At 48.9% G+C, this 26,977-nt stretch overlaps 8 protein-coding genes across 8 annotated transcripts; 3 read left to right on the forward strand and 5 right to left on the reverse strand.

Moving 5' to 3' along the window:
- Window positions 1-323: 323 nt before the first annotated feature.
- Window positions 324-2,120, forward strand: ALT_6049 (putative C6 transcription factor; the record flags this gene model as incomplete). Its single annotated transcript, XM_033555701.2, has 4 exons — window positions 324-387; window positions 555-1,117; window positions 1,163-1,449; window positions 1,496-2,120. 4 exons carry the CDS (start codon window positions 324-326, stop codon window positions 2,118-2,120), a joined length of 1,539 nt encoding a protein of 512 aa, XP_033411592.2.
- A 578-nt stretch (window positions 2,121-2,698) lies between these two features.
- Window positions 2,699-3,691, forward strand: ALT_6050 (NADP-dependent oxidoreductase; the record flags this gene model as incomplete). Its single annotated transcript, XM_033555700.2, has 1 exon — window positions 2,699-3,691. One exon carries the CDS (start codon window positions 2,699-2,701, stop codon window positions 3,689-3,691), a length of 993 nt encoding a protein of 330 aa, XP_033411591.2.
- Window positions 3,692-3,952: 261 nt separating this feature from the next.
- ALT_6051 (uncharacterized protein) lies at window positions 3,953-5,746 on the reverse strand (the record flags this gene model as incomplete). Its single annotated transcript, XM_033555699.2, has 1 exon — window positions 3,953-5,746. One exon carries the CDS (start codon window positions 5,744-5,746, stop codon window positions 3,953-3,955), a length of 1,794 nt encoding a protein of 597 aa, XP_033411590.2.
- Window positions 5,747-8,254: 2,508 nt separating this feature from the next.
- ALT_6052 (uncharacterized protein) lies at window positions 8,255-9,465 on the reverse strand (the record flags this gene model as incomplete). Its single annotated transcript, XM_089600016.1, has 3 exons — window positions 8,255-9,038; window positions 9,098-9,214; window positions 9,281-9,465. The coding sequence occupies 3 exons, from the start codon at window positions 9,463-9,465 to the stop codon at window positions 8,255-8,257; spliced, it is 1,086 nt and encodes a 361-aa protein (XP_089455478.1).
- A 518-nt stretch (window positions 9,466-9,983) lies between these two features.
- Window positions 9,984-13,437, reverse strand: ALT_6053 (mutanase Pc12g07500; the record flags this gene model as incomplete). The annotated part of the gene is made up of 7 exons (XM_089600017.1): window positions 9,984-10,879; window positions 10,938-11,099; window positions 11,155-11,291; window positions 11,340-11,815; window positions 11,882-12,789; window positions 12,877-13,303; window positions 13,360-13,437. The coding sequence occupies 7 exons, from the start codon at window positions 13,435-13,437 to the stop codon at window positions 9,984-9,986; spliced, it is 3,084 nt and encodes a 1,027-aa protein (XP_089455479.1).
- Window positions 13,438-19,644: 6,207 nt separating this feature from the next.
- On the forward strand, window positions 19,645-20,601 carry ALT_6054 (DUF3632 domain-containing protein; the record flags this gene model as incomplete). Its single annotated transcript, XM_089600018.1, has 1 exon — window positions 19,645-20,601. One exon carries the CDS (start codon window positions 19,645-19,647, stop codon window positions 20,599-20,601), a length of 957 nt encoding a protein of 318 aa, XP_089455480.1.
- Window positions 20,602-22,222: 1,621 nt separating this feature from the next.
- ALT_6055 (RTA1 domain-containing protein) lies at window positions 22,223-23,223 on the reverse strand (the record flags this gene model as incomplete). Its single annotated transcript, XM_033555695.2, has 3 exons — window positions 22,223-22,659; window positions 22,727-22,975; window positions 23,076-23,223. The coding sequence occupies 3 exons, from the start codon at window positions 23,221-23,223 to the stop codon at window positions 22,223-22,225; spliced, it is 834 nt and encodes a 277-aa protein (XP_033411586.2).
- A 1,252-nt stretch (window positions 23,224-24,475) lies between these two features.
- ALT_6056 (phosphate permease) lies at window positions 24,476-26,620 on the reverse strand (the record flags this gene model as incomplete). Its single annotated transcript, XM_089600019.1, has 7 exons — window positions 24,476-24,686; window positions 24,740-24,909; window positions 24,954-24,976; window positions 25,027-25,928; window positions 25,995-26,326; window positions 26,374-26,484; window positions 26,543-26,620. The coding sequence occupies 7 exons, from the start codon at window positions 26,618-26,620 to the stop codon at window positions 24,476-24,478; spliced, it is 1,827 nt and encodes a 608-aa protein (XP_089455481.1).
- Window positions 26,621-26,977: the final 357 nt, after the last annotated feature.

Here is a 26,977-nt window from a genome sequence, read left to right on the forward strand (position 1 = left end):
ATTTTGATAAGAGTGCATAAACAACGTGATTATTGAGTTGCCCAGAACGGAATATGGTCTGCTTACTGCGTCATGAACCAATCACACCCGGCCATAAAATCAAGGTTATCGGTCTTAAAATAGAGTATTTTAGCGGGGTACTCCGGCGCTGACACACTGCTTGATATTCGTGACTTTTTCCATCTCCAGCATAAAACCTTCTATAAACCAAATATATCCAGTTCTGCATCAAATCTGTTGTTGCCCCTTATCTATCTAGATGCCAGACCTGGGTACATCCAAACATCGCTCATCCCGCGCTTGCACGGGCTGTCGCGCCAAACATGTACGATGCGACGCGGCTCTACCACGGTGCACTCGGTGCCTCGAAGAGGACAAAGAATGTGTGTATGTCAAGTCGCGACGGGGAGGTCGTCGCCGGGTCTTGAGCACACTGACTTCGCCAATGAACGGGACGAAATTAGATTACGGATCGTTTACATCGATACTGCCAATCCTATCACAAACAGTGACCAGGGAAATGAATTCAGGCGTCACTTTGACTACCAAATCAGCTGATCCGAGCGACCCTGTGGACGACCAGCTCCTCTCATTGTATTATCGTTACTTTCATAGTGCGCATCCATGCGCAGTACCTCGATTTGCAATCCAGCGTTATGCCGTCAGCGACCGCCAGGCAATACAGCCACTTTATGCGGTGATGAAGTACATTGGCTCTCTGCATAACGCATTAATCCCGTCATCGCAGTTGAAAGATCATGTTGAGGCGGAATTGGCTGTCGTTCGGAGTACCAACCATGTAGTCTCACCGTTCGCAGTCCAGGCCGTGCTCCTCTACTCCATTGCAGTCTATTGGTGTGACGAAACGAGAAAAGGCCTAGACCTGCTTGAGGAAGCTATTCGGATGGCGCTTGGCCTTGGAATGAATTGGAGTGACTTTGCCACCGAGCACGGGAGGAACGATCCGATCCTCGAGGAAAGCTGGCGACGGACTTGGTGGCAAATCTATATTACCGACGCGCATATCGCTGGAAGTACGCACAGTTATCCCTTCCGGACGAATGGGATCCATATGGATGTTCATTTGCCCTGCGAGGAGGACGAGTTTGAGTCTGGGGTAGGCGGTCCTCCTTCGAGTACGTTATTGTGACTGAGATCATAGGATATTCCAAACCCGCGAACTCTGGAAGAGTACGATATGCGAGAGTTTGCTGGTGATGAACGCGAGTTCTCTTCGTTGGCTGAGATGGTAGGCTTGACTCGAAGTTTGGACTTGGCACTTGCCGCAAGAAAAGACCTTGACATGAAGAACATCACCACTGTCTGTGCTAACGTTGATGCGATCCACGTCTCATGGACGTCACTTTTGCCAGCTTCAAAGAGGACTGTCTTTAGACCCAACGGCTCCCTGGATGAGATTCTGTTCAAGGCACATGCCATTATTCATACGTGGGTCCATCTTCATTTCCTTGAGAGTCTTACTAATCATGTGTAGATGGATTGTCGACCTCCACCGGCAACTGTCAACACTAGCGTATAGCGCCATCGAGGGTGTGTCAAAGTGTTGCCCGCAGGCACCACCAGAGAGTCTCCTCCAAAGTAACTCCCCTGAAAGTGATTTACACACCAGGAGAGTTCTGCACTCAATCGAGCAGTTCGAATCCCTGCTGACCCTCCCAACGAACATGGTCAGTCACACTCCGTTCATTATCTGCATGATTGCCGTTGTGGCCGTCACCCACCTCTCCGCCTGCCGCTATGTCTTGAAGGGACAGGACTTGCGACTCAATCGAGAGCGGATCAGAGTGACCATGGGGACTCTCAAGGCCATGGGTGAACACTGGGCACTTGGCAAACGGACGTACCAGGAAATCAGCGTGATTGCGCGGGAGATATTATCACTGGACCGGCCACTGCCCTCTCCGTCCGCGTCGCAAGGACCACAGCATGCCATAACAGGTGTGCCTGAAGTAATGACCGACATTCCTGCGTCTGTCTTTGCACCGGACATAGCTGTTGAGTCTTTGGACTTTTGCGATTTGTTTGACATTGACTATCATGAGGCGACTATTCGCGATGCCCTGTCTCATGATCTGGGGGTGGCTGAGTGCTGTATATGAAACTGCTCAAAAGTGGTTAGCGAAGGGCTTATTCACATCCAAACAGCGTTGCAAGCTATACCTTTTTGTTCGCCCTGATTAGTGATCAGATAGTTGTAGCCCCAAGTACGAGACCCAAAACAAACCATAGGACATGTAAAAAAAAAAGCGCGCTATTGGAGCCCAGTATTGACTTGGATCTAGACTGAACCAGAATTATCTGTGCAAAAGTTCGGTGTCGGACGTAGTAAATACGTTTCGTCCGAAGTGCTGACAGGCCATTATCCTATTGCGGGAGATCGGGTATCCGGGAATCCAAGGAACCACCCAAATACCCGGCTGGGCCTACACGAGATCTCAACGTCACTCCATTTACGCTCTCCCTTCTGTATGAATTTAATTGTTCGTGAGTCATTGACTGCTTGGCAGGCTTGGTATTATCTCAGCTCGTATTTGATCGGCAATCCGGTTATAGAGACAGCTGATAACAGGCTCACAGAGGTTATATAAGTGTCCTCGTAGTCCTCTCGCCAGACCACCATAAACGATTCACAGCAGCACCTCGAAAAATAGCATCAAAAAACACAACTAGTATCAAGATGGCCCTCCCCAAAACAATGCGCGCCCTCCTCCAGCCCTCCATTGAGGAACCCCGTTTGGTCCTCACCCCCGACCACCCTGTCCCAACAGCCACAGAAGGAACAGACGAGCATCTCATCCGCGTGCACTGCGTTAGCCCGTGCGCCAACGAACTCAACTGGGCCAAGTTTTTCCCTGACCTCCAAGGACGCGAGCAGATCCCCTGCTACGACGTCGCGGGAACAGTAGTAACCGCACCGCCATCCTCCGACTTCCAGCCGGGTACAGAAGTCTACGCACGGTCAAACTATCTGCGTCCCGGCTGCGCACGCGATTACGCCGTTATATCTGGCGCAGATCTCGCGCGCCGCCCGCAGAACCTAAGCTGGGTGCAGAGCACCGCCATCCCGCTGAGTGCGCAGACGGCGCTACAGGCGCTATTTGTGCAGTCTGGGATTGGAGAGCTGGGCGATGACGCATGGCAGGGGAAGAGGGTGCTTGTTACGGCTGCGTCTGGCGGTGTGGGGATCTGGGTGGTGCAGTTGGCGCGGCTTGCGGGTGCAACGGTGATTGGGACGTGTGGGCCGCGGAATGTCGAGTCTGTGAAGTCATTCGGAGCAAACGAGGTGATCAACTACCGGGAGACGGACCTGAAAGAGTGGGGGCAGACGCCGGAGAACCAGGTTGATCTAGTGGTTGATTGTGTTGGCAAGAAGTCGTTGGAAGATGCGTGGTGGTGTGTCAGGGAGGGTGGGATTCTGATCAGCATCTGCCAGCCTCCAGACCAGGTGCAGCCTGAGCAGTGCAAGGGGAAGAATGCCCGGAATTTCTTCTTCATTGTGTCGGCGAATCGAGCAGACCTGGAGAAGGTCACGAAGCTGGTGGAGGAGGGCAAGTGTCGGGGTGTCGTGGACAGTGTTTGGCCGCTGGAGCAGTTCGAGGACGCCTTTAAGCGACTGGATGAGGGACACGCTAGAGGAAAGATTATCTTGGATCTGTCTCTGAATCAGTAACTGGACTACATTTAGCTACAGTTTCCGTCAAGAGGACGCTCACTCAAAAAAGTTCACCACGACCAATCTTCTCTCTTCTGATCCCTAAGTTGGAAAGGCTTGCCCTCCATTCACTGGCCAAGGTGTTGTCGATGTATCAAAATTTAGTCGTTGTCGTCACAATAAATATGTCTAGAAAATGCCTGGAACGATGCCATGGAAAAACGAATGTATTTTGATACCACAGATCTGAAATACGAGGAGACTAACCCTAACCACTCGTCAACCTACATTATCCAATCCCACATACCAAACGGACGACACAACCAGAGTTGCTACCATAAAGCAGACAGAAGTTTCCTTCTCATGCATGAAACTACCCACCAGATCAATTGAGTTGAACCAGACTGCACTCAATGCAAGAAGCATCTCCGTGACCAGCTTCACCCATTTTGGCAGTGGGTAGTATGCGTAAACAGCGGACAAACATGCGCAAGCCATAGTCACAGCCACACAGCAGTAGGATTGACGCCAGGGGGACTCGGACTTTGGGGAGATAGCTCTGCTTCCTCTCGCCACAATCTCATCGCCCTGGTATTGGTATTGCAGGACTCGCGTGGCCAGAAGGTACTCCACCAGCACCGCCAAAATAGGTAAGCGGAGGAAACTTTCAATGACGGGAATATTATCCGGGTTGTTCTCGCGAATGAGACGGACTAGCAAACCGATCGGAGATGGCTCACCTGCCATACGGGCGAGATCGGAAGCGGAGATCTCCAGCGACTCAGCGCCAATTGTGTACTGCGCAAACTCGTGCTTATGCCAAATCCCTACTAGACGGCCTTTCCCCTGATTGCGCAGCGTGAAGAGGGCACGGATACACAGCGAAAGTCCCACGATGACAGACAGCCAGAGCATTCCGTGACCAACAACCCCCGAGGGAGCCAGTCTCTTCGCATTCAGCCCGCCGTACAGCCATCCTGCGATGATAAGGGCCATTTCCAGAGCAGGCATGGCAAAGGCTAATGTAGTAGCCCACCACGGGAGGGAAGAAGCTAGAACGTCGCCCGCCAACAAAGGCGATCCATCTGCCGTCTCGTACTGAAAAACAGCCTCGTCCATGCACAGCAACGATTGCAAGATATCGTTCCCATTGACATTCTTGCCTCCCATTGTCGCAAGGGTGGGCCGCACCGTCATGAACCAGACTGCAAGACCACGGCCCGTCGCGGCAGCCATGAGTCCAACAGCACAGGCAACAAGTAGATGTACAAGGAGATACATTCGCGTAGCGCAGGCCATTCGCGCCCCACGCTCACTGCCGTAGGGACTCGTCCACTTCCTCAGCTTCAAGAATGGCGTGAGGTTATGGTCTACGGAGGTGAATATCCAACCCCACGAGAGTGTTGCCTCCGTAACCTGCAGTTCTTGTTGCTGCTCCTTAATATATGTACACCGCGACGCGCGCACATCCATCCTCGCCTCCAACTCTCGCACGACTTCCTCTGTCGTCGCTGGCGGCGACTGCTCCAGCATGTCCAGCGCAAAAGCAAGGTCTGCTTCCTGCAGCGGAAACAGATTCTCGTTTGTTTCTTTGACCTTTGCGCCGCAGAGGCTCTCACTCCGAGGACATTTGATCCAATGTACCGTGCTCTCACGGGAGGGTTGCTCTTTCAGCTGGCAGCCCACCACGAGAACCTGCCAGTCACCGCCGGCGGCGAAGCTCTCTATCTGCATAGCCACCCGGCGGACTAAACCCTGCAAATCCTCGGGGGTGCGCCAGCACACCACAGCAACATCCGTCCGGACTTTGTTGGTGACCCAACCCGCGTGTAGAAACCAATTGCCGCGGGCCAGCGCGTTGGTCATGGACCGGATGCGAAGGGCCATACGGACACTGGAGAATAGAGCCGTTCCCGCACTGGCGACCTTGCCGACATGCGCTGCTATGATGATCGCCCCCCAGAAGGCAATGATCTGGGAGGACCAGGCGGCGGTGGAGGAGACGACATATTGTGCCGACACGGGGAGCGACTGCAGTAGCAGCACAAGAAGGTAAAAATTACAATATGCCATGAAATCGCTACATATCTGTGGTGGAAGACGATGCTAATCAGAGGGGCCACACGACTTATAATTGCCTACCTAATGCGAGGCTGGGGGCGGAGTCAGCCGTGGCTGCATATGGCGCTACAAACGGGATAAAATAGCCGAATCCGAAGCTCACGAGGCTTTTCACCAGCCAACGATCCGATTGACGGTCAACCTATTCTCCCACACACCTCGTATGGCTGTATTCCCCTTCTACTAGCTGTTGCGAAAACCTGGCTTGTGTGAATAGTACTCGTGATCTTATAGTTTACTGTAAGCCAGCTAAGAGATTAGCCTTGGCCAATATCCATGGTCATCCAATGCTGTCTATTTCAGCCCTAGGCACCCGCTTGGTCTAGCACAGCCCACTATTGCCCCCGCCCAGGCCGCAGACCCAATCACAAGAGAAACCAGTTTTTAAGAGCTCATAGGAGTGATGCTTTCGCATTTAGTTAAGTAAATAGGCGAAAGTTAACTGGTGCCAATGACCCATAGCTGAATATATTATGCCGTCTTATTTGACTACCAAAGCGGATGTTATGCTGGTCTAATGTTGTATATGGGGTATTGTGATAAGATACATAGCCTCAAAGGGCGAAACCAATGGCCCACCTGCAATGTCCTAGTGGATATGGCTAACCTGGGAAAACCACGAATGTGGGTACAAAGGGACCGGAAATTCCCCGAGCCAAATAAGTGATATATAAGGCCAAGGAATTAAAAAATCAAAGGAGTTGAACTTCTATAAGTTTCTTTATACTGCTGTAAATCAGCCATTTTCTCTGCCTTTGTACATCGTATTATTCAAGTCTAAACTATGTTATTGACTAAGAATGTGCTTGTCGCAGTCACTTGCATCGCGACTTTATCGCTGGCATCCAGCTCGTCCTCTAGCACCAATGGGGAACTGAAAGCTGGAAACATAGTTCAAGCAACTATTTGGGACACCACAACTGTAGCTGCTGGGAACTACAAAACAGTTACCAAGTTTGTCCGCAAATTTGCCCGAAATATGGCCCTTTCGATTGGGGGATGGAACAAGGGCGATTGCCATACCATGCACGGGACCTTTGAGGGTCTGAAGTGGACATATTACCCGTCCAGGCCCAACTGTGGTACTTCTGGGCAGTATGATAATGTCATTGTCATCAGGGCCATCAAGGATTATCTTCATAACAGCCATGAGCATAGCAACACGTGTGCTACGCAGTGTCTTCGTATGGACGAGGGTGGGAGCTGGGATGGATGGTTGAAACTGGGTTCTACCAATGCATTCGATGAACAGGCTTACTGTGGTCCCACCTTGACCTTTGACAGCTGCTTTTCTGCCTGCAAGCAGGATTTATGATTCGTCATATTCAACCATGGAACATCACTCTGCTCGCTGATGGTGCTTTGCACGCTACTTGGCATCTGCAGATTGCTGTCGCGAAAAATGAATGCATGATATAGACAAAAGTTCGTTGATACTTCTGTCAGGCCTTGGTGATTCCGGTCATTGATCCTTCTTATGTATATCTTTACCATCCTATTGATCGGAGCTTTGATTCAAGAAATTGGGAAGCGAGCAGAGTGATGTTCCATGGTTGAATATGACGTGATTTCTGGTGCAGAATATGGATGGATATCGCCGTTCTAAAAATTGTCTCCAATTCCAGCCTCCTTGGCTATGTACCCTGCTCTTATTTCAGTGATCTACTATATATTACCTGTACTTATTGCCATTGGTTACCAATACTTACCTAGTTAACAGACTTATCTACCCTGATAGGTAGATCCCACACCCCCCAAATCATGTAGAAAGGCACATCACTGATACTGTAAGGATTTCATAAACATTTCATACAAGGACTGGTATCCATGGTAGTTTGACATTACCTGAGTAATATGTTTGTCTACTATTAAAGTACCAGTGTCTGCATGCTCTCATTATAGAACTGGAAAGTGTAAATTAATTTCGTGTTTCAACCCATTGAACTAACTACTCTCAGATTCCATTATCATATCTTTATGCAATCAGAATAAGACTTTCATCAATCTCCACTGATATGCAGTACATCACCCATGTTGCCTGTCAACAGAAACATACCGCTACAAACCAGATACTCCTTTAGTACGTAGAAGGAGCACTTCTGGACCTCAGCGGGGGCTGGGGAAGGGAGGTCTGATGTATTTGCAAACTGCAGATGCCGTACTTATGATGCACTCTGGTGATGGAACAAGAGACATGGATGACAGAGATGACTATGGGGAAATGACGATTATCATTATAGCCCTAATAGCTAGTAAGATTTCTTTTCATAATGGAAATCTGCTTATTTCTCTTTTTTGCTAGAATTTACCTTTCTACATTGATATACACATGTACTGGCCACTAAGGAATTAAACAAGCCAGTTGCAACTACTTGATCAGTGAATCATCAGAATCTGAAAAGTTCCCAGTTAAGACAATAGGTAGAATATATGTACTATGCAGCTGGCCCACTGGAACCATCACCGATGTATGCCAAAGACTGAAAGTCTGGCAAACTCCGCAGCCCCCCGGGCCGCGACATACTCGTCAGCCCCACCCAGGACCTGTGGAACACTACCAAATTCCTGGATAAAGACCTTCTCTACAACTGATCTGAATGTCCTATCGGTGGCACTCTCACCAAAGAGCACAACCCGATCAGGCATTCCGGAGCCGGGATACTTTCGTTTCCAATCCATCAGTCTCAAGGCCAGCCGATCCCAATAGGCCTCCTCCTCTCGCGATGCATAACCCAACGTCCACTGGTCCTCATCATCCCAGAACCCAATCACGATGTGAGCGGACTTGACTGTGGTCCGAAGCACCTTAACTGCACTCGTTGTATATAGGATGGAGATGACGCTAGCCAGGGGCATGGCATCAATCTCTGAGTCACACGCTTCATAGTCTCGATAATCAGAGCAGAGAAAATGGCCATAGCCCGCTAATGCTGCTCCAGTGTCCCGCACCCATGCCCAGGAGCGCCTGTGGTGGATGTCTTCGGGGAATGGGAGGTTGAGGTACTCAAATGCGTCGTGGATGTCTTCCTCGTAGAGCGCAATAAGATGAGGGGTAGAGATGACGATGGGTAGTGTTGCGAGGGGTACGGAGAGGGCGTCTTCCACTTGGACTTTAAGCTCTCGAATCATAGCGGCCAGGGCCCCGACGTCCCCTGACGCGGGGAGTCCAAGCCATTTGCGAAAGGAGCGAAGTTTTCGGCGAGGAAGGTCCTGAAACTGCTCAGGCGGTTTGACATATGGGGGGCTAGGTCAGTCTGATTAGTCGGTATGGTACTATGTCACCCGGAGCAGAGATAGACAGACTGGAGGTGCGTGGATGAGTGCAATGATAATCGACGGATAGTCTCCTCGTAGTGGGATGACCCTTCTACCCTTCCGATATTAACCACCGTCCCGTTGGGAAAGCTTACAGCGGCTGTCCTGGAAGGCGTCATACTCAGTTAGAATCTTTCATTTACACTCACTACAAAGGGAAGGAATGAATACCCATAGAATCCCGTCAAGTCTATCCCGATTCCCGCCACCTCTGTCGACGCTGGGGGATTGGGCTCACCGTGGTTGGCCTCATTTTTAGACCATAGACGGAAATGGGTGCCCAGGACCAGGAAGAATAAAAGTGAGGTGACGAGTATAAATGTAGGAGTGGGCTGGAATCTCCAAGTTGGTGCCATGATAGACGGACGCACATTGAAAGTGGAAGGTGGAAGAGTGAAGCTGCAGCCTGCACCTTCGCAGGCGGGGAGACTTCCTTAAATGCAAATAACCGTCCTGTTAAGGCGCCGCGCTAACTGGTTACTAGACCAACCCCGCCTCTCCCCTTCTGTGTATCATACGAAGCTTATACACGAACGACATCTCTCAGGTGACATATCATTTAATTGGACGGACTTTGAGCCATGCTTACCCCATGTCATCAAATGATTATTTTAACTGCATCACTCGTGCTTATTATTGCTTACCGGCAGATCGGGATGGTGGGTGGTACCATGGTGGTTTATTTTTATGAATGCCACCTGACATCTGCACCCATCAAGCAGCATCTTGGATAGCAATTTCTTACGAAAATTTCTCCATCTAAGCAAAGCCCAATGATATAGTCACTTATATGGAAAATTGATGGACCAGAAGGAAGAATGAAGGGCTGACTCTTCACCCAATCTCGATCCATGATCTTTACTCCTCCACCAGCCTAGTGGTTGCTCTTGATCGCGGCCAGAAAGCCTTCGGCCATGAAGGCGTGTCCCAGGCTCTTAGGATGAAAGATTTGTGCTGTTGAACCAAGAGAAGCGGAGCCCGAGAAGGTCACCACCATTTCATCACCAGTCCAGGCCACCGTGATATTTCCATTCGCGGAACTGGCACTCTGGGGAGTCATGTAGGCCTCGATTGCGGCCGCAAAGGATGCGTTCGTGGCTGATTCAATGGCCCACGTGCACCAGATGTTGGAAAGTTCATCGGGGTCGAAGATGTCACCTGGGTTGTCTAGATTGTTTGCACATGTCTTGGGATCGATAGAGAAGGAATACGTCTGACTGTCCACTGGATATGTTGTGCTACTGGACGGGGGCCACTGGTCCTCTTCGCCCTCATAATTGTCTTCGGTATCGTATGACGGAAAGAAGTACTCGTGAGCGGCTTCATATTTATTCGTGATGGGTTCGTCACTGTAGCCAGGAGTACAAAAGCGGTGTCCATCCATCCGCGGATCCCAATCCACATACGTGATACTCCGGTGAGAGCGAAGTGTCACATTTGCAATGGCTTGTTGAATCTTCTCGTTGACTTGCAGGGTGAGGGAGTTGATCTTCTGCCGCAAGTCGAGGGTGAGCGGAGGTTTGTACCAAAGGAGACCAAGTGTCCCACAATCAGCCTTGTTGGTTGTATCAAAGAACTGACTGTAGCCAGCCACATAGAGGGCGAATTGATGATCAGCAGGCGGAATATCTAGGATCTGTTGATAAAGGCTGGATAGATGACCTGTGAAATCTTTGTCGGCAATGACAGCCTGCGCGTTGGAGATTTCCCCATCGCAATCAAACGTCTCGCCGCTCCACCAGTGGCCCCCCTTTCCGTAGAAGGGCGGTTCTGAGCTCCAGGTCAGAGATACAGTAGACTCGACTAACCCCAGTGTGAGATAACTTACGGAGGATGCACTGAATGAGAACCTTGGAGAATCCAGCATCATTGCCACCAATAGTAATCGTCGCAAAATTGGATGTAACATTGTTCCATGACTCGAGCTGGTGTGCCATTTTCTTATCATTAGTTAGAGACCCTGAACATGCTAGGAACTGAAAATCGTAATCTAGAAGAGGTCCATTGTTAGACGGGATCTCCGGACCAGAAACGCTGACACTGACTGTTCGGCACAAGTCCCTGCAACTTTTTATTGAGCTGCATGGGATATGAGTTATTGGATCTGAGGCAACCGCTGGTAATGCTGTCGAGATAATGTCCCGCTCCAGGTCCGGCACTAAAAGAATCCCCAAACGAAACCCTGTCCGATATCAGCATTTCGCAGGTATGGTGGGAGTAAAAGCCATACCACCCGGTGGGCACCAGACTACCCGAGGATCCTGTCGATCCACTAGAGCAAGCACCTGAGGGGCAGTATCCGTGGCTGCACGCCCATGCGCATAATCCATTGTCTGGGCCGATAATCGAAGAGCCAACCACATCAGTAGTGGGCGGTGACTCTACTAAGGCCCCGGTGGAGGTGCAAGTACAAATATGAATAGGGCAGTATCCATAGTTGCAAGCAAAGCTGCAAAGGCCTGCAAAACCACCATCACCATGACCCCCAGTACAGGCGGGCGGATTGAATGGCGATGTTGTGGGGATATAAGGGGGGACTTTGGTGGTGCTGCAGGCACTGGAGGGACAGTAGCCATAATTGCAGGCGAAGCTGCAGAGGCCCGCATAGTTAGCGTCACCATTTGCTGGATAGCCCACCACTCCTGTCGCTTTGGGTAGTGTCAACTGCCGTCCCATATTCGTACAGACACATGCCCCAACCGGACACTTAATACGTTGCAGAAGTCAGCACGAAATTGAGCAGTGATAAAGGGAGACAGAGTCATAGCATACATATCCATATCGACAAGTAAACTCACAGAGCCCCTCAAAGTTACCTACACCCCAGCCTTGTACGCAGACTTGTTTGCTCAGTGAGAGGGGAGGGGGAATGGTGCTGGTCAGTGTGTACGTCGCAGAGCCTACCCAGACGTTCCAATTGGTAATGTCGTTTGTACAGGTCGTAGAGATACCCTGCGACGGGTTATACGAAATGAAAACACCAGAGTCCCGCAGAAGCTGGATCGTGGCGGACCCGGTTTGTCCATTCAAGGCCATACTTGCGTGGTAGATACCCACTCCACCTTCTGGAGTGTAATCCCAGTCGACACCGTATTCACCTACGCCATAGTTGATCGTCAGGTAGGCCGGTTCACTGAGCAAGGCAGAAATGAATATACGATCGTCCACAATATCCACTGGTCGGTATTCGATCTGGAGTTGGCTTGCAGTGTTTGCTGTCGTTCCGCCATCACCACATGCACTTGCCAATGTCGGGCGATACCAGGTCACAAGAACTTCTGTATCAAACGTTGCATGCCCGTTTCTATAGGTGTCAATCACATAGGGAAGGAGTTGGCGCCAGCCATCATGTGGCATGTTTTCGACATAGTTATATGGTGCGTTCCCAATCTTGAAGGCACTGTATTGAGTATCATCTAGTGGCCCGATATAGTGAGATTCTCCAAAGTCGTTCCACGAAATGATCTCCACGAACTCCGGCTGGAAATACCAGACCTGCTGCCAGCGATCATACCATAGATCATCGCTGCGCCACAACCAGTTCTTTTTATATCCTGGCAGGTTTGTGAAAAACCATGGGGAGACCGGCATCATGTAGGGCTTGCCGTTCAGGGTCTGGTTATACGATGCGTCCACGTAGGTGGTCATATTCCAAGACCCCCACGCCCATGCCGCCCAGCCTAGGAGATAGTAGCGGATTGAGTTAGTTTGATTGGGCCTGCAATGGCACGACACCTCAGGGCCTTCTACTGTCTACCAGTACTCACTGAAAAGTCCGTCTGCAACACCCCCTCCAAGCTTGAGCGCCACTTCAGCGCCTCGGGAGGACCAGTCTGGCATGAAGAAGCAACCTGTCTCTGCTTTGATGGTGATCCAGTCATTTGCGTTATCTGTGCCTTCAAAAGTTGACACAAAAGGGGCACCATTATAATGATAGTAGGCGGCGTTCGACCCATATGTTCGAATAAGGTTATAAACATTGGACTCAGCCCACGGTCCGTTTCCTGCGTAGTCAAAGGAGAAAAACAACTTGAAGCCCAAAGAGTTGGCTGCAGTAAAAGCATTAGCAATCTGCGCATCGTTGTCCACCCATCCTGCTGCGATATTGAGTGCAAAAGCGTCAATATGAGCTTCCATGGCCAGATTCATATTTCTAATCCAGTCAGCAACACCAAAAGAAGCCGTGTTGCCCACCTGATCCGGCAGTTAGAGGTGGCAGTAGAATGGAAATAACCTCATGATCACCATACCATGAAATGGGCAAAGACAGCCTTGGCTTGCACCTGGCCCAAGCCAAGAAGGTATATCAAAAGAAACAGAAACAACATGATAAGATGATATGGATAGAGCCAGTTAAGGGGAATAACAAAGAAAAAGTGGGAATGTGATAGAGAAATAGTGAATAACAATAAACTTGATGATCCAAGAGTAAATGAGTAGATGGATCTTAATCACCTTTACACCTTGAAAATGATAGATTCCTGTGTGTTATGAGGTCGAAGCCTCGACATTATTATACCTCAAATACTAAGATGACTTCGTTAGCCGAATTTGAAGCACCTCTTACATTATCTACTGCAATCATCTTAGCGAGCACTCGGTTACTGCTAGTTTAAGGGGTAGTTACCACAGAGCAACCTAGGGACTTGCTCCTAGGGTATCTCCTTATGCATGACTAGTAAAGTGAATAGTGCACTTGACAGGATGAGTAGAGTAATTAGCAGGTGTATAGGGTTGTACCATCTCCGTCTTTACAGTGCAACACTGGATCTCATTTTCTCCACGCAGTTTGCTTACTGTGTACATAGTGCTTGTTGGGTCCGGAGTGGACGGTGTTTGTTACATAGTGCTTACTGCATGGTGCTTACGCCATAGTGCTTATTGGGTAGTGCAAAATCTGTAGTGGTTACTGGGTAATGCCCATTCTCTTAACAGTCAGACAGGGATATTCTGCGCAGTAAGCTGAGCTGTAGCCCTGACTTGAAAGCCAATGATTACAGTTGCACAGTGGGCTGTAAGCGAGCTAATGGAAACGAAACCAAAGTAACCGTTCTCGATCAAAGCTAAGATACATGGATCGAAATTTGCTGTCCTGGTCGTCACCTAGCCTTAACCTCGATATTCTTTCGAGTCTCCAGAAAGTCGGCTTGCTAAATAAACTTGGAATGACTCTACGCCCTAGGAATGGGGATATACAGTGTGAGATACTCCGCCGCCTATCCAGTCCACCCAGCAATTATATTCAACGGCTATATGCATTTAACACATCGAAACCAAAGTTTCATACGCTTGGTGGGCCGGATCATTGATCTTGCAAGTACTAACGTCATCTGCTGCACATACATTTCATAACAAACATTTCCAAAAACAGAGATGCTGATGTGGTTCAGGTTGTTGATGCTGTGCTTGATGAACTCCCATCTCTGGATGACATCTCGGTAGCCAATTGAAAGCGAAATATCTCAAGTGCACTCGCGAGCTGATACCGAAGGCGTGGGTTTGAAGGAATGACTCCTAGCAGAACTCCACACTCATACAATGATATTGATTTTCCGACGAGCTCCTCTGCTTTACTACAGAGCTTCAGCCTTTGACTTTGGATAACAGTGCCGGCTGACTCGAAGTCGTCAAGATTCATCTGCATCTTGCATTGTCAGCTGTGTCCAACATCGCTGGTATTGGTGATCCTACACGCTCGCCAATGCTTGTGTTATGTTTTGGACAACCTTCTATTTCAGGTCTAAAAAGGACAATATCCTCCTCCGCAGCGGTTTGATCCACTGGGCGCTTTGATGGGTATGCTGTGCCACGCATAGGGAAACATGTGTCCTGCGAGGGCTGTTAAGCATGTGTCCAAAAGGGCCGCGCATAACACTGACCCACAGAAATGCATCTTCGCTTTGTTCAGCGCAGAAAGGATCTTGCGTCGTTGGGTCGCAGAGTAACGAAGTGATAGGGTTTCGCGTCGAGGCGTCCTTAGGCAAGTTACCACGGTGCGTTGTTGCCTGTACGTCACCATGAAAAGTGAACTGGCTATCGACCATATTCTGACTGACCAGACCAGTGGGCTCTTCCTCAGGTATTGCGCGTTCTGTTGAAGCCGATGCGTGCCCAGATTGGTTCCCTCTGTTTTGTCCGCCGGCTAATATTCCATCCCTATCTCCTCCGGACCTAGGCATAGCTAGTTTTTGTGATCGGGCCTTTTCGCCTGACACCAGGTTAGGAATAACTTGGGAAGTCATTTTATTGACTCACGATATCTGCGTTGCGCGAGGCGGTTTTGCAGTCTCCTCCTGTGAATATAATTGGGTGCATCCCCGAGCAAATTCTCATTCGAACTTTCAAATGGATCCATGAGGTAATATTCAATAAGTAAGAGGATCATGGGACCTCAGTAGTACGGTAGGGGCGATCTCGTGGAAGTCTGCTGCACAAGCAGTTCCCTAAAATATGGTCACACCGGGTGGAGGGCATATATAGTGATTGAATGGTCCGGACAGGGACATGGAATCAGTCTATGAATGCTGTTCTCTCAGGTAAATAATAACCCCAACTACCGACTACCTAGGATTGATATGAACAGTCCAATTGCCTTCCATGCCATTGCGTTGGAAACCAATTAGCAGAAAGATGCGGCGCAGTCACCGGCTTTCGGTAGGACTTCTCGGATTTCAGATAACGGGGAAGTAGCCGCCTAGGGGTGGATAGCCGAATGGAATGACCACCATGTCAAGCAAGGATTAGTATGCTTTCATGCGTTTTCTAAAGCCCTTCATTTAATTGTCCCTTTTACATTCTGCTCTGAGAGTTCACTAGAAAGCTTTCCATAGTAGCACGCAATAAATTCTTCTAAAGTCTACCTGGTATCTGATAGAGAAGTGCTGCGCCTTTGCTTTTACATGACTGGATCACACATTGGCTTGATCGGGTGCAGCGGTGCAGCCCAAATCATACTTCGCACTACTTACTCCCTTCGTAGACTTAGTTCGTAGGCGAGGGCCAATCGGATAAATTCGAAGAAGAGAGTCAGTGGACAGTGGGCAGTCAGTTGCAAGCCGCTACCCGAGACCCCTCAGTAATATATCGATTTGTATGCCAGCGCTTAACAAATTACTCTGAATGGGCATCCCTAGGAGAAGGGACCTGTCCCTTACCTTAGACCCGGACTTTCTTCCGATACAAGCACACCAAGCTCACTCCACATTTGGCGCAGCCAAGAAGCCTTGTCATTAACACAGAGGCTTACCTTCTGCGTAACTTCTGAGAGAAACAGGCTCGATTTCTTACAATTAGGGAAGTAATAAAGCAATTTAGACGGGCACTCTACCTAGACTTAGGCTGTAAAGTTTGAGTGGTATGGTATGGCCCATCATATCAGATATCCAAAGCGGCACTAATGCGAGAAATACTCCCCTAGATAATTTGCGGTGTGTTAATCTTGAACGCCTGTTACCAGCACTGAACTACTCCGTCGTACAAATTAATATGGTCTTTCCTGTATGGAACCCCCGATCCCTTCGCGCATGGATGCGGGGCTGAATGGCCCGACAAAGTGCGAACAACCATGCTCTATGTTACATCGCGCTATATAGACCATAAATATCACCCTCAACGCACAGGGATATTCATATAGCTCAGTTACGGGCCAGAACACCTGCCAAGGCGCGCTTTCCTCGCCCTGTCCCATAAGAGAATCCTAATTAGAGGCTAACAGAAATTCCACGTAAATGCCATCACCAGGGACACTACGGAGGAATTCAGCTACCCCCCCTAGGAATACTAAATCCACTCGCCTGCTGCCTTATAAACCTCAATTACTATCTGATAAACCCATTGGCGTACTGATTGTTCATGACGCATCGTTTTCACACATAGTGAACCCTATAAGACATGGACGAATGAACTGACAGATTGTAGTCCCACGCTGCGAGCCGTGCCTACTGCCTCAAATGAGATACTATATCTTATCAAATGAGCGATTCAGCATTATCTCCCAAAGAATTCTACAAGATCATGCCCGCCTTAGCATGCATGGTGCACCTGTTTAGCACGAGGTAACATATGAGTCTGCATCAAATTCCCAGAATACAAGCCGGAGACACAGCATGACTGGCCGGCCGGCGAGGGAAGTGGGAGGGAGCGGGGGCGGTTGGGGCACTTACCTGGTGCATGAGCGCCCTCGCGGGCCGTCTCACCCTATTTTGTTTCACTGTTCTTATGGCTCCTTTAGTATTGTGTAGTTAGTCTTCTTAATCTGTACAGAGTCACAAGACAGCGAACTTGCGTCCGGCCATTCCTGATTTGGGACAAACGCAGGCCTGGAGTAGAGGAAATAGTGGCGCATGCTTTGACATCAGCATAAACTTGAAATGACACATGAGAAGCAGTCCCAGAATGAACTGGATAAAATAACAGGAAAACTACAAGGGTCCGGGCTAGAACAAGGTGCGCTACGCTTGCAAGCAGCGGTACTGGAGGTGCGTTGACCATCACACGGGCAATTTAAAGGTACTCATCTAAGTCCTATGTATGGACCTCGGCTTATCATTTTCTCACTGTTTGCATAATGATCGAAGCTGCTGTTGTGGAATAGGAGAGGCCAAGCTATTTGAAGATCAGGGACAGCTCGATTACCCTGGTAGTATCCTAAGCTGAGGCCCTTAAAGGAGATGAGAGATGAGCATAACCATGACCACTGCTTTCAGATACGGTAAAATAGTCGATTTGTATTCCTTTGCTGAGCACCTAGTTTATCCCACATGGCGGATAGCATTCGCCGAACAACAGCACCATGTCTTATAGGCTCATTCATGCCATTTCCTCCTTCATAAATGAATAATAAGCTAGGTCCCAATCAGGCTGTTGTAGACGAATGGTCCTGGTTATCCGCCGAGGGGGAGTAATGACATAAATCTGCTAGATTGATTAGCACAGGTCCCATTGCAATGAGAGAATGTATTTGAAGACTCACTGATCCCCGTTCTACCTAAGGGCAAGGGAAAGTATCACTTGTTGGAGGGTCACAATCATTCGACGAGGCGAAATAACACCTTCCTGAGGGTGTCAAGTCAGTAACTGAACACCAGGCTAGACAGTAGATGAGCTTCATACCATCTCCACTACAGTAACAGTAGTTGCCAAGACCACGATCCGGGTCAGCCCTTTGCGTGACGGTCAGTATATCTATCGAAATGGGACTGAGGCTTGATACTGGTTGTAACAAGGTCCTTTCTGGCCTAGTACGAAGCCACATAGACTCAGGGCCGTGATGAAGATAGACACCGCAAATTGCATATTCAGAAAGTAGGGTCAATTGAATTTGAAACGATATATTAGGATGATGGCGCCTTGGTTCAAGTTCCAAAGCAGTCGAGAAGGTATGAGAGCGAGTTCTGTAATTAAATACTTTCAACTGGGCTGACCTGTATTAACCTGCGCTGTGGGTCCTAGTGTAACCGGGCATGATGCTAAAAATAATGTTTCTGTTGCTTAACTAGCAGGCCTGGTTTTGACGGCTTTCTCGGTGTCAGCATGGGTATACAGTGTGAGAAGGTTGAAGCTGGTGAGCTGACACAGACCTAGCAAATGCTTACTGGAAACCTCGGCCGTGTAATGTCAGCTAGTAGGCCTCCGTAATAAACCGTCGTTACCACAGGGTGAAGGGTCTTTCTCTGCTTAGGGAGACTGATGAACCAGAGCAACACTATGTCTGCTGGATTCACCTCACTAAGTATAAGAACCCAAACCTTCGTCTCGCACCTTTATGTTTCCGGTGTGTGTCACTGTTTAATACTGCTAGCTATATCATACAAGTCTTCCAGAATATCATGCGCGCAATCACTAAGGCAGTGCTTTTCATTTGTATTTTCCAGTTTGGATCGGCTGCCACTACTGCAAAAGAGACAGCATGGGAGGGGGTACGTCACCTTTCATATTTGAAGAGATTTCCATAACTGTTATAACTAACCAACCTACCAAGTCTTGTTCCCCTGCGACTCAGTTATGCTCATTCGACGTTGATGAAGGCTTTGTGGATACCTGTCGTTGTAGTGCTGGGAGACCGGTAAGATTTAGTGGATAGATTAAAGGGTCAGAAACTAACGGGTGATTTCTAATACCTATAGTGTCTCGCAAATAATGGCTACTGCGTCTACCAGGATGAACCAGGTGTTAGGTATCCTTGTGTATGCTCTTAGGCGTATTTCAGAAAATTACTCGGTACTCAGCTTCTTCATCAGCTCAGATGATTGGTATTGGAAGATAGTAAAGAATTGATAACTCGACGTCTCCGAATATTCTCTGTCCGTACTGAAAGACTCTTAAGGTAAAGATTATCCATGGAATTACCAAGTGTTGATTACGCGCAAAATATGCCCTGCCTAATTCTCATCTTTCTGCTCGTCCGGGGGACCGTGACCACAGGCGCCAGTCAATGCATACATAAAACAAAATGCCCCGCCTCACGTCTATAACAACTCCTTTCCCACTTCATGTCAAGTTTCGCCTTGCCTCTCAAAAAGAACAAAACTTTACCGATGTTGCCTACTTTAGAAGAAGCACTTCACAGCCGCGAAACTCTCCGTGTTCACCACATCGCGGCAATCGATGCGGAAGTTGTGAAAGAAGGCTACAACGATGATAACAGGTTCTGGCACCAAATACGACTATCTGTCCAAAACATATCACGTCGATACTCCAGGTCCGGTCTTCCAATAGCTTTCTATGAGTATGACTTGCGGGAACTGTGGTATAAGTTGATCCAGGGTGCAAAAATCACGGATGCCAAACACCCCGCTCAAGACCGGCTGGCAGCCGAAGTTTTACACGCCCGTGAAATGGGTACGCTGACTCGCAGGATTGTGGCCTCAGTCATAGAGTCACACGAAGAAGGGGCAAGCCAATGGATTGAGGAAGAAGCGTTGACATCTGACGGCAAGATTTGGAGTGATCTGCCCTTTTTCGTCGAACAAATATACGAGCATTGGAGAAAGGCCCTGGAACTACCGGTACGCCAACGCAGGAATCTTAGCGCTTTTATAGCTCGCCTCGCGTCCTGGGGCGCCCGGGATCCTGCCTTGTGCTTGTGTGCTATTTGGATCTTACGAGATGCGCTGGAGACCCCGAGACCATTGGCTTCAACGGCTGCAGACTCACAGAACCACCAACCACCAATTGCAGACATGGTACCAGCAGCCGTGGTGTGGTTTGAGCTATGTGGCCACAAGATTGAAAGTCTTTGTCTTACAAATCATGATTTTGATGATTCGACCATTGGTAGCCTTGCAAAGGACCATGGTGTTCACCCAGCAACCGGATTCAGCATCTCGCGCTGGCACTTCTGGAAAAGACGCTTGGATGAGCTGAGCAGCTCCGACCATGAAGAGACGGCAGCCCTTGCTCTTCGGGGTGCAAATTGTATGAAGTTCTGGGGCGAGAGGATCTCGAACCTTGAACAAGGGCTAATCTGCCCAATAGCCCTCAGGGAAGGATAAGGGGTTGCTCTTTTCCAGTGCCTGCGCAAGGTAATACATGTTCCCCAGCTATGAAAATGACCTACTTGTGCCCCCCTGCCTGGAGTTATTTGCCCTACACTGTTGAGTTGTACCTTTCCTACAAGCATTAATGACACATTATTAAATGTCTTCTCGATCATCCTCGTAAATGTATACGTAGGCCTATTTCTCCGGGCGGCCCGCCTCGTTCTAAGCTCTTCAACTGCGATACATCTGTCACGTATCTGCCCCGACCCTTGTCGTTATCTTCCTAAAATGTCATGTTGTTGCAAACAGGAGAATTCTAAAACGGAGAAAGTGCACAAATATGACAGTCAACAATGTGTGGCCAAACATTTTACGTGGCAGTGGGCCATTTTTACACAGTCTTTAGTTGATAATTCGATATACTGTAGTCCTCAGCACAAGCCACAACAGACTGTTGAGTCGGCAAAGCCAATAAACCAAACCCCATGTTTATTAGGGCTATTGAACTGGAAGCGTCAAGCTTAAACATAGGCTAATCATATGATGATTACAATGCTTACAGTCCTTATATAAGCTTACAGTGCATATAAGCTTACAGTGCTTATCATGACTATGATGCTTACAGCGGGTAAGCGTTTATGATACTTACAATCCTTATGAGACTTACAGCGATTACCATATGTAAAACAGCAGGTGCTGTTCAATCCATTGACATATCTGGGAACAGGAACCCAACCATTTTAAGAAGTAGGACATCGCCTCGTGTTCGGCCTCAAATAGATTGACTTCCGGTGCACATAAAGAGAAGTTATCACTAAATGCTTCATAGACTTGTTCAAAGTGGTCGATTGTCATATCGGTTCACTTGAGGCCGAATGCAATAACGTGGAGGGGATAGGTGTCTGCTGCACTGCTCCAGGCAGCACACTGTTCGTCTCTGCAGGTGCCGACGTCTCTGCTTCCGAAGGCAATAACGTTATATATACCTACAGAATTCATGGTGGCGACAATGCAGCGTTACGCTTGGACATCGGAGAGAATGCTACAGTGTAAGCAATGATATTGCTTCAATTTCAGGGGCTTCTGTTGGTCCAGTAGCATCAAGGTGCAGAAGAACACCCATAAAATTTCAAGTTGCAGGTAGATGGGTTTATCGGAACGCCAGCTCCACATACACAATACCCATTGACAGCGAGGATGGCCGCCGTTTTGCATCTGGGAAGCACAGACGACTAGGTCGACTTGCTCGTAGTCCACCGGACGCGTTCAGAGGTCGACAGCCCCTAAGTAGCATTGGATATTGAAGAGTATTGGAGTTTGCGAATAAGATGAACAGGACTGCAAATGACATGTGCAGCATGCAGCCTGTACGTTTTGTCTGCTTGCACCTTCAAAATGGGCAAATCTCATGTTGGCCATACTGATGGTTCACAAGGCATTAACAGGATGATAGCCGTCCTGTATAGGCCTAGGATAATATATGTATATATTCTAACTGCTTCTGTATCGTTAAATATCTATTTATTATCATCCTGAAAGCGGCGCCAACTCACATTGAGATGCTTGTACAAGGTCTGTCCTTGTGACACAGGCAAGGAATACACCTTTCAGATCTGGTCAAAGCATCCGCCTATTACCGTTCCGGGTTCAGCATCTCCAGATCAGAATCCACTTTGTGGCCCGCCTGACTATGCGACAAGAGCTTGCTCGGGTGGGATACATTAAGGATAATGCAGCATGTGAACATTAGTGCCGCATCAAAAACATAGATGAAGACCTCCTTGCTTTGAAGATACCCGTCGCTTCCTTGCACATATTCGGCCACACGATAGACGGACCGGACCATGATCAGAAGACTGACTGTGTACAGAATCTTCATGTAGTGGTTCCACGGCAGCTGCGTGGACATCATGTGGTGCATAGGCGTTGCAAGCATACGGCGATGGAAAATCACCGAGACGATCATGAAGAAGCCGAAGAACAGGATTTGAACAAACAGACCACCGATGATCATATGTTCTCCCATGTTGACTTTGTCTTGTGTTTTGGCGCCCGCCAGTAAGCCACCACCTGGCCGCGAATATATTAGCCATGATGTCCGGTTTATGTTTCGTAAACATTTGAAAGGACCGCATACCTCCGCACTGCATCAAAAAGGAAATAACATCACCCGTCACAAAGACCTTAGTCAGCCAATTTGGACGGACCAGCGAGAGGGAACCCGCGTTCAGTAGCCGGATAATCCGGCCCAGTATCATGTACACAGACGCGGCGAACAGCGCTGGAGCAAGGAGAAGGAGCAAACTCTGCCCTATATACGGCTTTGTCGTCCAGTTTGGGGTCTGCTTTGCGCTGATGTATCTGCAGAGATAGCCAATAGCCTCGACTATAATCAACAATGGCGTCAGCCCGTGCAAGTTATAGCGGCCACTAGCTTCGTGGCTAGTCCCTCAATCCAAACCACGCATGAAGGGAATATTACACACAAAAGCCACCGATAATGAAAGCAGTCATGAACCAAGCCCTTGCCTTTGCCATCTGCCAAATATGGACAACTGTGGTTAAGCCGAAAACTGCGGCAAACGCAACAGCCGCTCCTGCGGAAGGGTCGTAGTGGTAAAGCTTGAATGCCATGATCCGGGTATGCAAACGAAAATGTCAACGTGGCTGCTGTAGTTAGAACACGGATCAGGAGGAGTTTGCACTCAAATAATGGGGCAAACAGCTTACTGCTATCTTGAAAATTTGAATTTGACCGTCAAAGAGAGAAATGGTGGACAATGCAGACAAATATAAATCAGCAACAGTCGGTTACCACTTCTGCTGCTCCACTCCAGATACTACGTATATCTCATTGATTGTAGATGCCTGGAACCTTGGCACTGGCTCATCTGGGCTGAATGTCGTAATAAACAAAATGCATCAAGCTACTTCGTACAATTTGCCGGTTTGAACCTCTTTAGCGCCACGTGAAACATCACTTTGTCATAGAGCGTAGGTAGATAGGTAACCCGAATCGGTCTTTGATACGAACTACGAGCAGTGGATCTCAGCCTTGCACCTCAATTGGGCTAACGCAACTATGGACTTCCGCAGATTGCCGCAGAGGCTATCAATATTTCATACTTGCAAGGGCGGTTGTGGATCCGAAAGGCTCTTGCCTCCGTGCCTCAAGAAGGTGGGTCCCCAGAGATTCCACTCTCATCAGTCCAATTGGAAAGCGCAAAAGGATAAATTAGAAGGGAAGAAGATATCAGACTTCCAGCAGTAGTTGGGCCAACATCAGCTTATAGAGGGTAAATATACAGAAGGATGTTGCTTTCTCAGTAATCCGACAGCGCTTGGGCAATATAATGCTTGGTCTCCTGCTGTACATCGCAGGATCATAGACTGATCCTTATTAATGTGTATACGGTACCGGAAGTCCCCAACAGCAGCCCCTATGGCTGAAACTCGCAGCACTCAACTGCGATTTTCAGTCTACCCACCGATGGTATGGGCCAACAAACCCAAGAAGGTGAACATTACGAATACGAGGGCCTATTATAGTTGCTGATCTGGTGGGTCAGAGGCATCGCATTGGCTCCACTTAGATTGGCAATTGGGACCCCCAAACATTTATTTCCAATGCGATCTATCTATTACTATTTTAAGCGTCCTAGTCCCTCTGACGGATGGTATGGGATGATAATTGTTAACTGTCACCTCGCCGATCCTACCTTTCATTTGACCGCAAGGAGAACACAATCTTGGCCTGGAATTTACCTTCTACTACTGCGCAGACAGCATATGCTCCTAATTGATAGCAACTGGTGAAAACGGAAACATATGCTCCATTGCGACCGGGCCTATCACTGTCGCACAATAACACCGCAACTATCCAACATTATACCCTGATACTATCCCCATCAACCTGGGTCATCTGAGGGCTTGCCCCTCGTGCAGGATATCCATTCACCACAGCCTGGGAAAACTCCGCATCTGGCATCATCCCATCTGTAAGTTCCTCCAACGACTTGATGCGTCCATCCTTGTCTCGGACGTCAGGAATGAAGAAATATGTGATGATTAGACCCATGAGCATGAAGAAAGATAGGCTAGCCACTTGTTAGTTTGAAGTTATCACACGCTTCTCTGAATGAGAGCCTACCAAAGAAGTGCATATCCCAACCAATCCGGTACGTTGGTATAGTCTGCTCCGTTGCCGAAATCCACATATGCCAGGAAACACTGCGCAAGGACCGAACCGAGTTTGCCAAAGGCGGCCGCAATACCGTGGCAGGTGCACCGGAACCGAGTCGGAAAGAGTTCAGCAGGGAGCTGGTGGTCAGCTATATTCCTGAATCGAGAATAGGGAGACTTACCATATATGTTGTTGTGTTGGGTCCTAGGAAGCGGGTTAGCAACGTCAGGCACATGGCGTAAGGATATACTCACCAAAGTTGAAAAATATCTGGCAGAGAATATACAACACCACCAACGCTGACGGATCATCATGTTTCACCAGATGCTGGAACGAAGCGCCGATAACCACATTGAGCAAGAATAGCCAGAAAAATCCGTTCAGTTGGATATTGCGCCGACCCAATTTGTCGATCGTCAGGATTGATAACAGGCTACCAACGATAGCGCCAGAGGAGACAACAACAATACTCTGATATGCTGTTTGAAAGAGTAGCTGATACAAACTAGTCCGGGGCAGCTTGCTTCCGAACCAGATGGTTCGCGTAATCCGCGGACTGATGAGCCCTAGCCCATAGAAGGGGAGGTCGAGACAGAACCAGCAGAGGGATGTGGCAGCCAGTTTTCTGAAGTTGTCCTTCTGCCTGAGGAAGAGTTTGAAGTCTTTCCAGATTGCCAATGGGGAGGTGGCATCTTGTTCCGCAAACGGGGCAGCAGAAGCAGGCCGATCTGGCTGTTGCTCGGCTGATTGGGTCGGCGATAGTCGGAATGAACCTGATTCTGGAGAGGGAGGTTCTACACTGTTCACTGATGCACTGTCAATACTAACACGTTGATAGAATTGAGAGACGTCATTGACGGCCTGCAGACTGTCTTTGGTTACTTCTGCTGTATAGCGAGGGGACTCGATAATCGTCAGTCGGAACCACAATGCGATAAAGGCAGGCACAGCTCCTAATCCGACAAGCAGGCGCCAAATGGTGTCAAGGCTTCGAATACAGTTTCCTGTACATGTGGTCGTATCAGGGTTGGTGGGGAGATGGCGTTGGAAGCCCGCCACCGCGATGAGAGCAACCAATTGCGCGGCGAGTTGTCCGAGAGACTGGCAAAAGAAGACTGTTGCAAGCAGTCGCCCTCGTAGTCGGCTCGGCGCAAACCTGAGATTGTCAGCTGCGGTTACGGGATGCCGAATAGGCTCTTACTCTGAACAAATAACTGCCGACAGAGGATAATCCCCACCCAAACCAATCCCGAGCAGGCCACGCCAAAATAAGAAAAGGGCGATAGCGGACATGGAGTTTTCAGCCCCTGAGGAAGATAATGCCAGTCCCAGGGTGGCGAAGATCAAAATAACCAACTCCATGCCGTACATCTTGCTTCGTCCCCAGACATCTGCAGCGACGCCAAAGGCGATCTGGCCAAGCATAACACCGCCTAAAGTGACTATACTGAGAGCCACCTCATAGTCATGCCGGACTGCATTCGGCTCGATCCAGTTCGAATGATTCCAATAGACAATATTCATCATGGGTAGAACCATGTTGACAGAGAAGATCTGCAAAGTCAGTTGATGAATCCTGTCCGATGGGTGCCGTCACGTACACCATATGCATCGGTGAAAAAACCGATACCTGCGACGGCGACGATCCACATCCACTCCCGTCGTCGAGCGCTTTCGAGTCTACCGATGATGTAGGCATGTCTTTGAGCGGGCTGTTCTTACGGTTAGCAACTCATGTACGGCTAAGCTTTTGCATCCATGGATCCTCACTGTATGGTGCCGGAAGTCCTGATATTCCTTCCATGGGTAGATTCGCAGTCCCAGAGCGGCTAAGCGAGGATATCGCATATCTCTTGATGTATTGATTCGATGTACGATCTTTATCAGATCCTAGCAGGAAGTTGCAAAGACGCGATGTCTTCTCCCGCTGCCTACTGGCAGCCATTCCCCGCCCCTAAATCATTATCGATCACGAGGCTGACGACCCTTCTCAAGACTCAGGGAGCCTCATTACTTCTGGAAGGAGTTCGCCCAGGCAAAAATACGAACGACGGGCAACAGCCACACAATCTCCCATATCAAAATTCAGGGGCGGAGTCGATCGACTTGAACATGTCCTGTGGACCACGAGGCCGGCAGCCCTGCACATACCCGAGACATCTGTCAGACTGCAACTCGAGACGATAGGCTACATATTAACGACTG

Source organism: Aspergillus lentulus, assembly GCF_001445615.1.
Source record: "Aspergillus lentulus DNA, contig: Alt12, strain: IFM 54703, whole genome shotgun sequence".
In the NCBI taxonomy this organism is placed as follows: Eukaryota; Fungi; Ascomycota; class Eurotiomycetes; order Eurotiales; family Aspergillaceae; genus Aspergillus; species Aspergillus lentulus.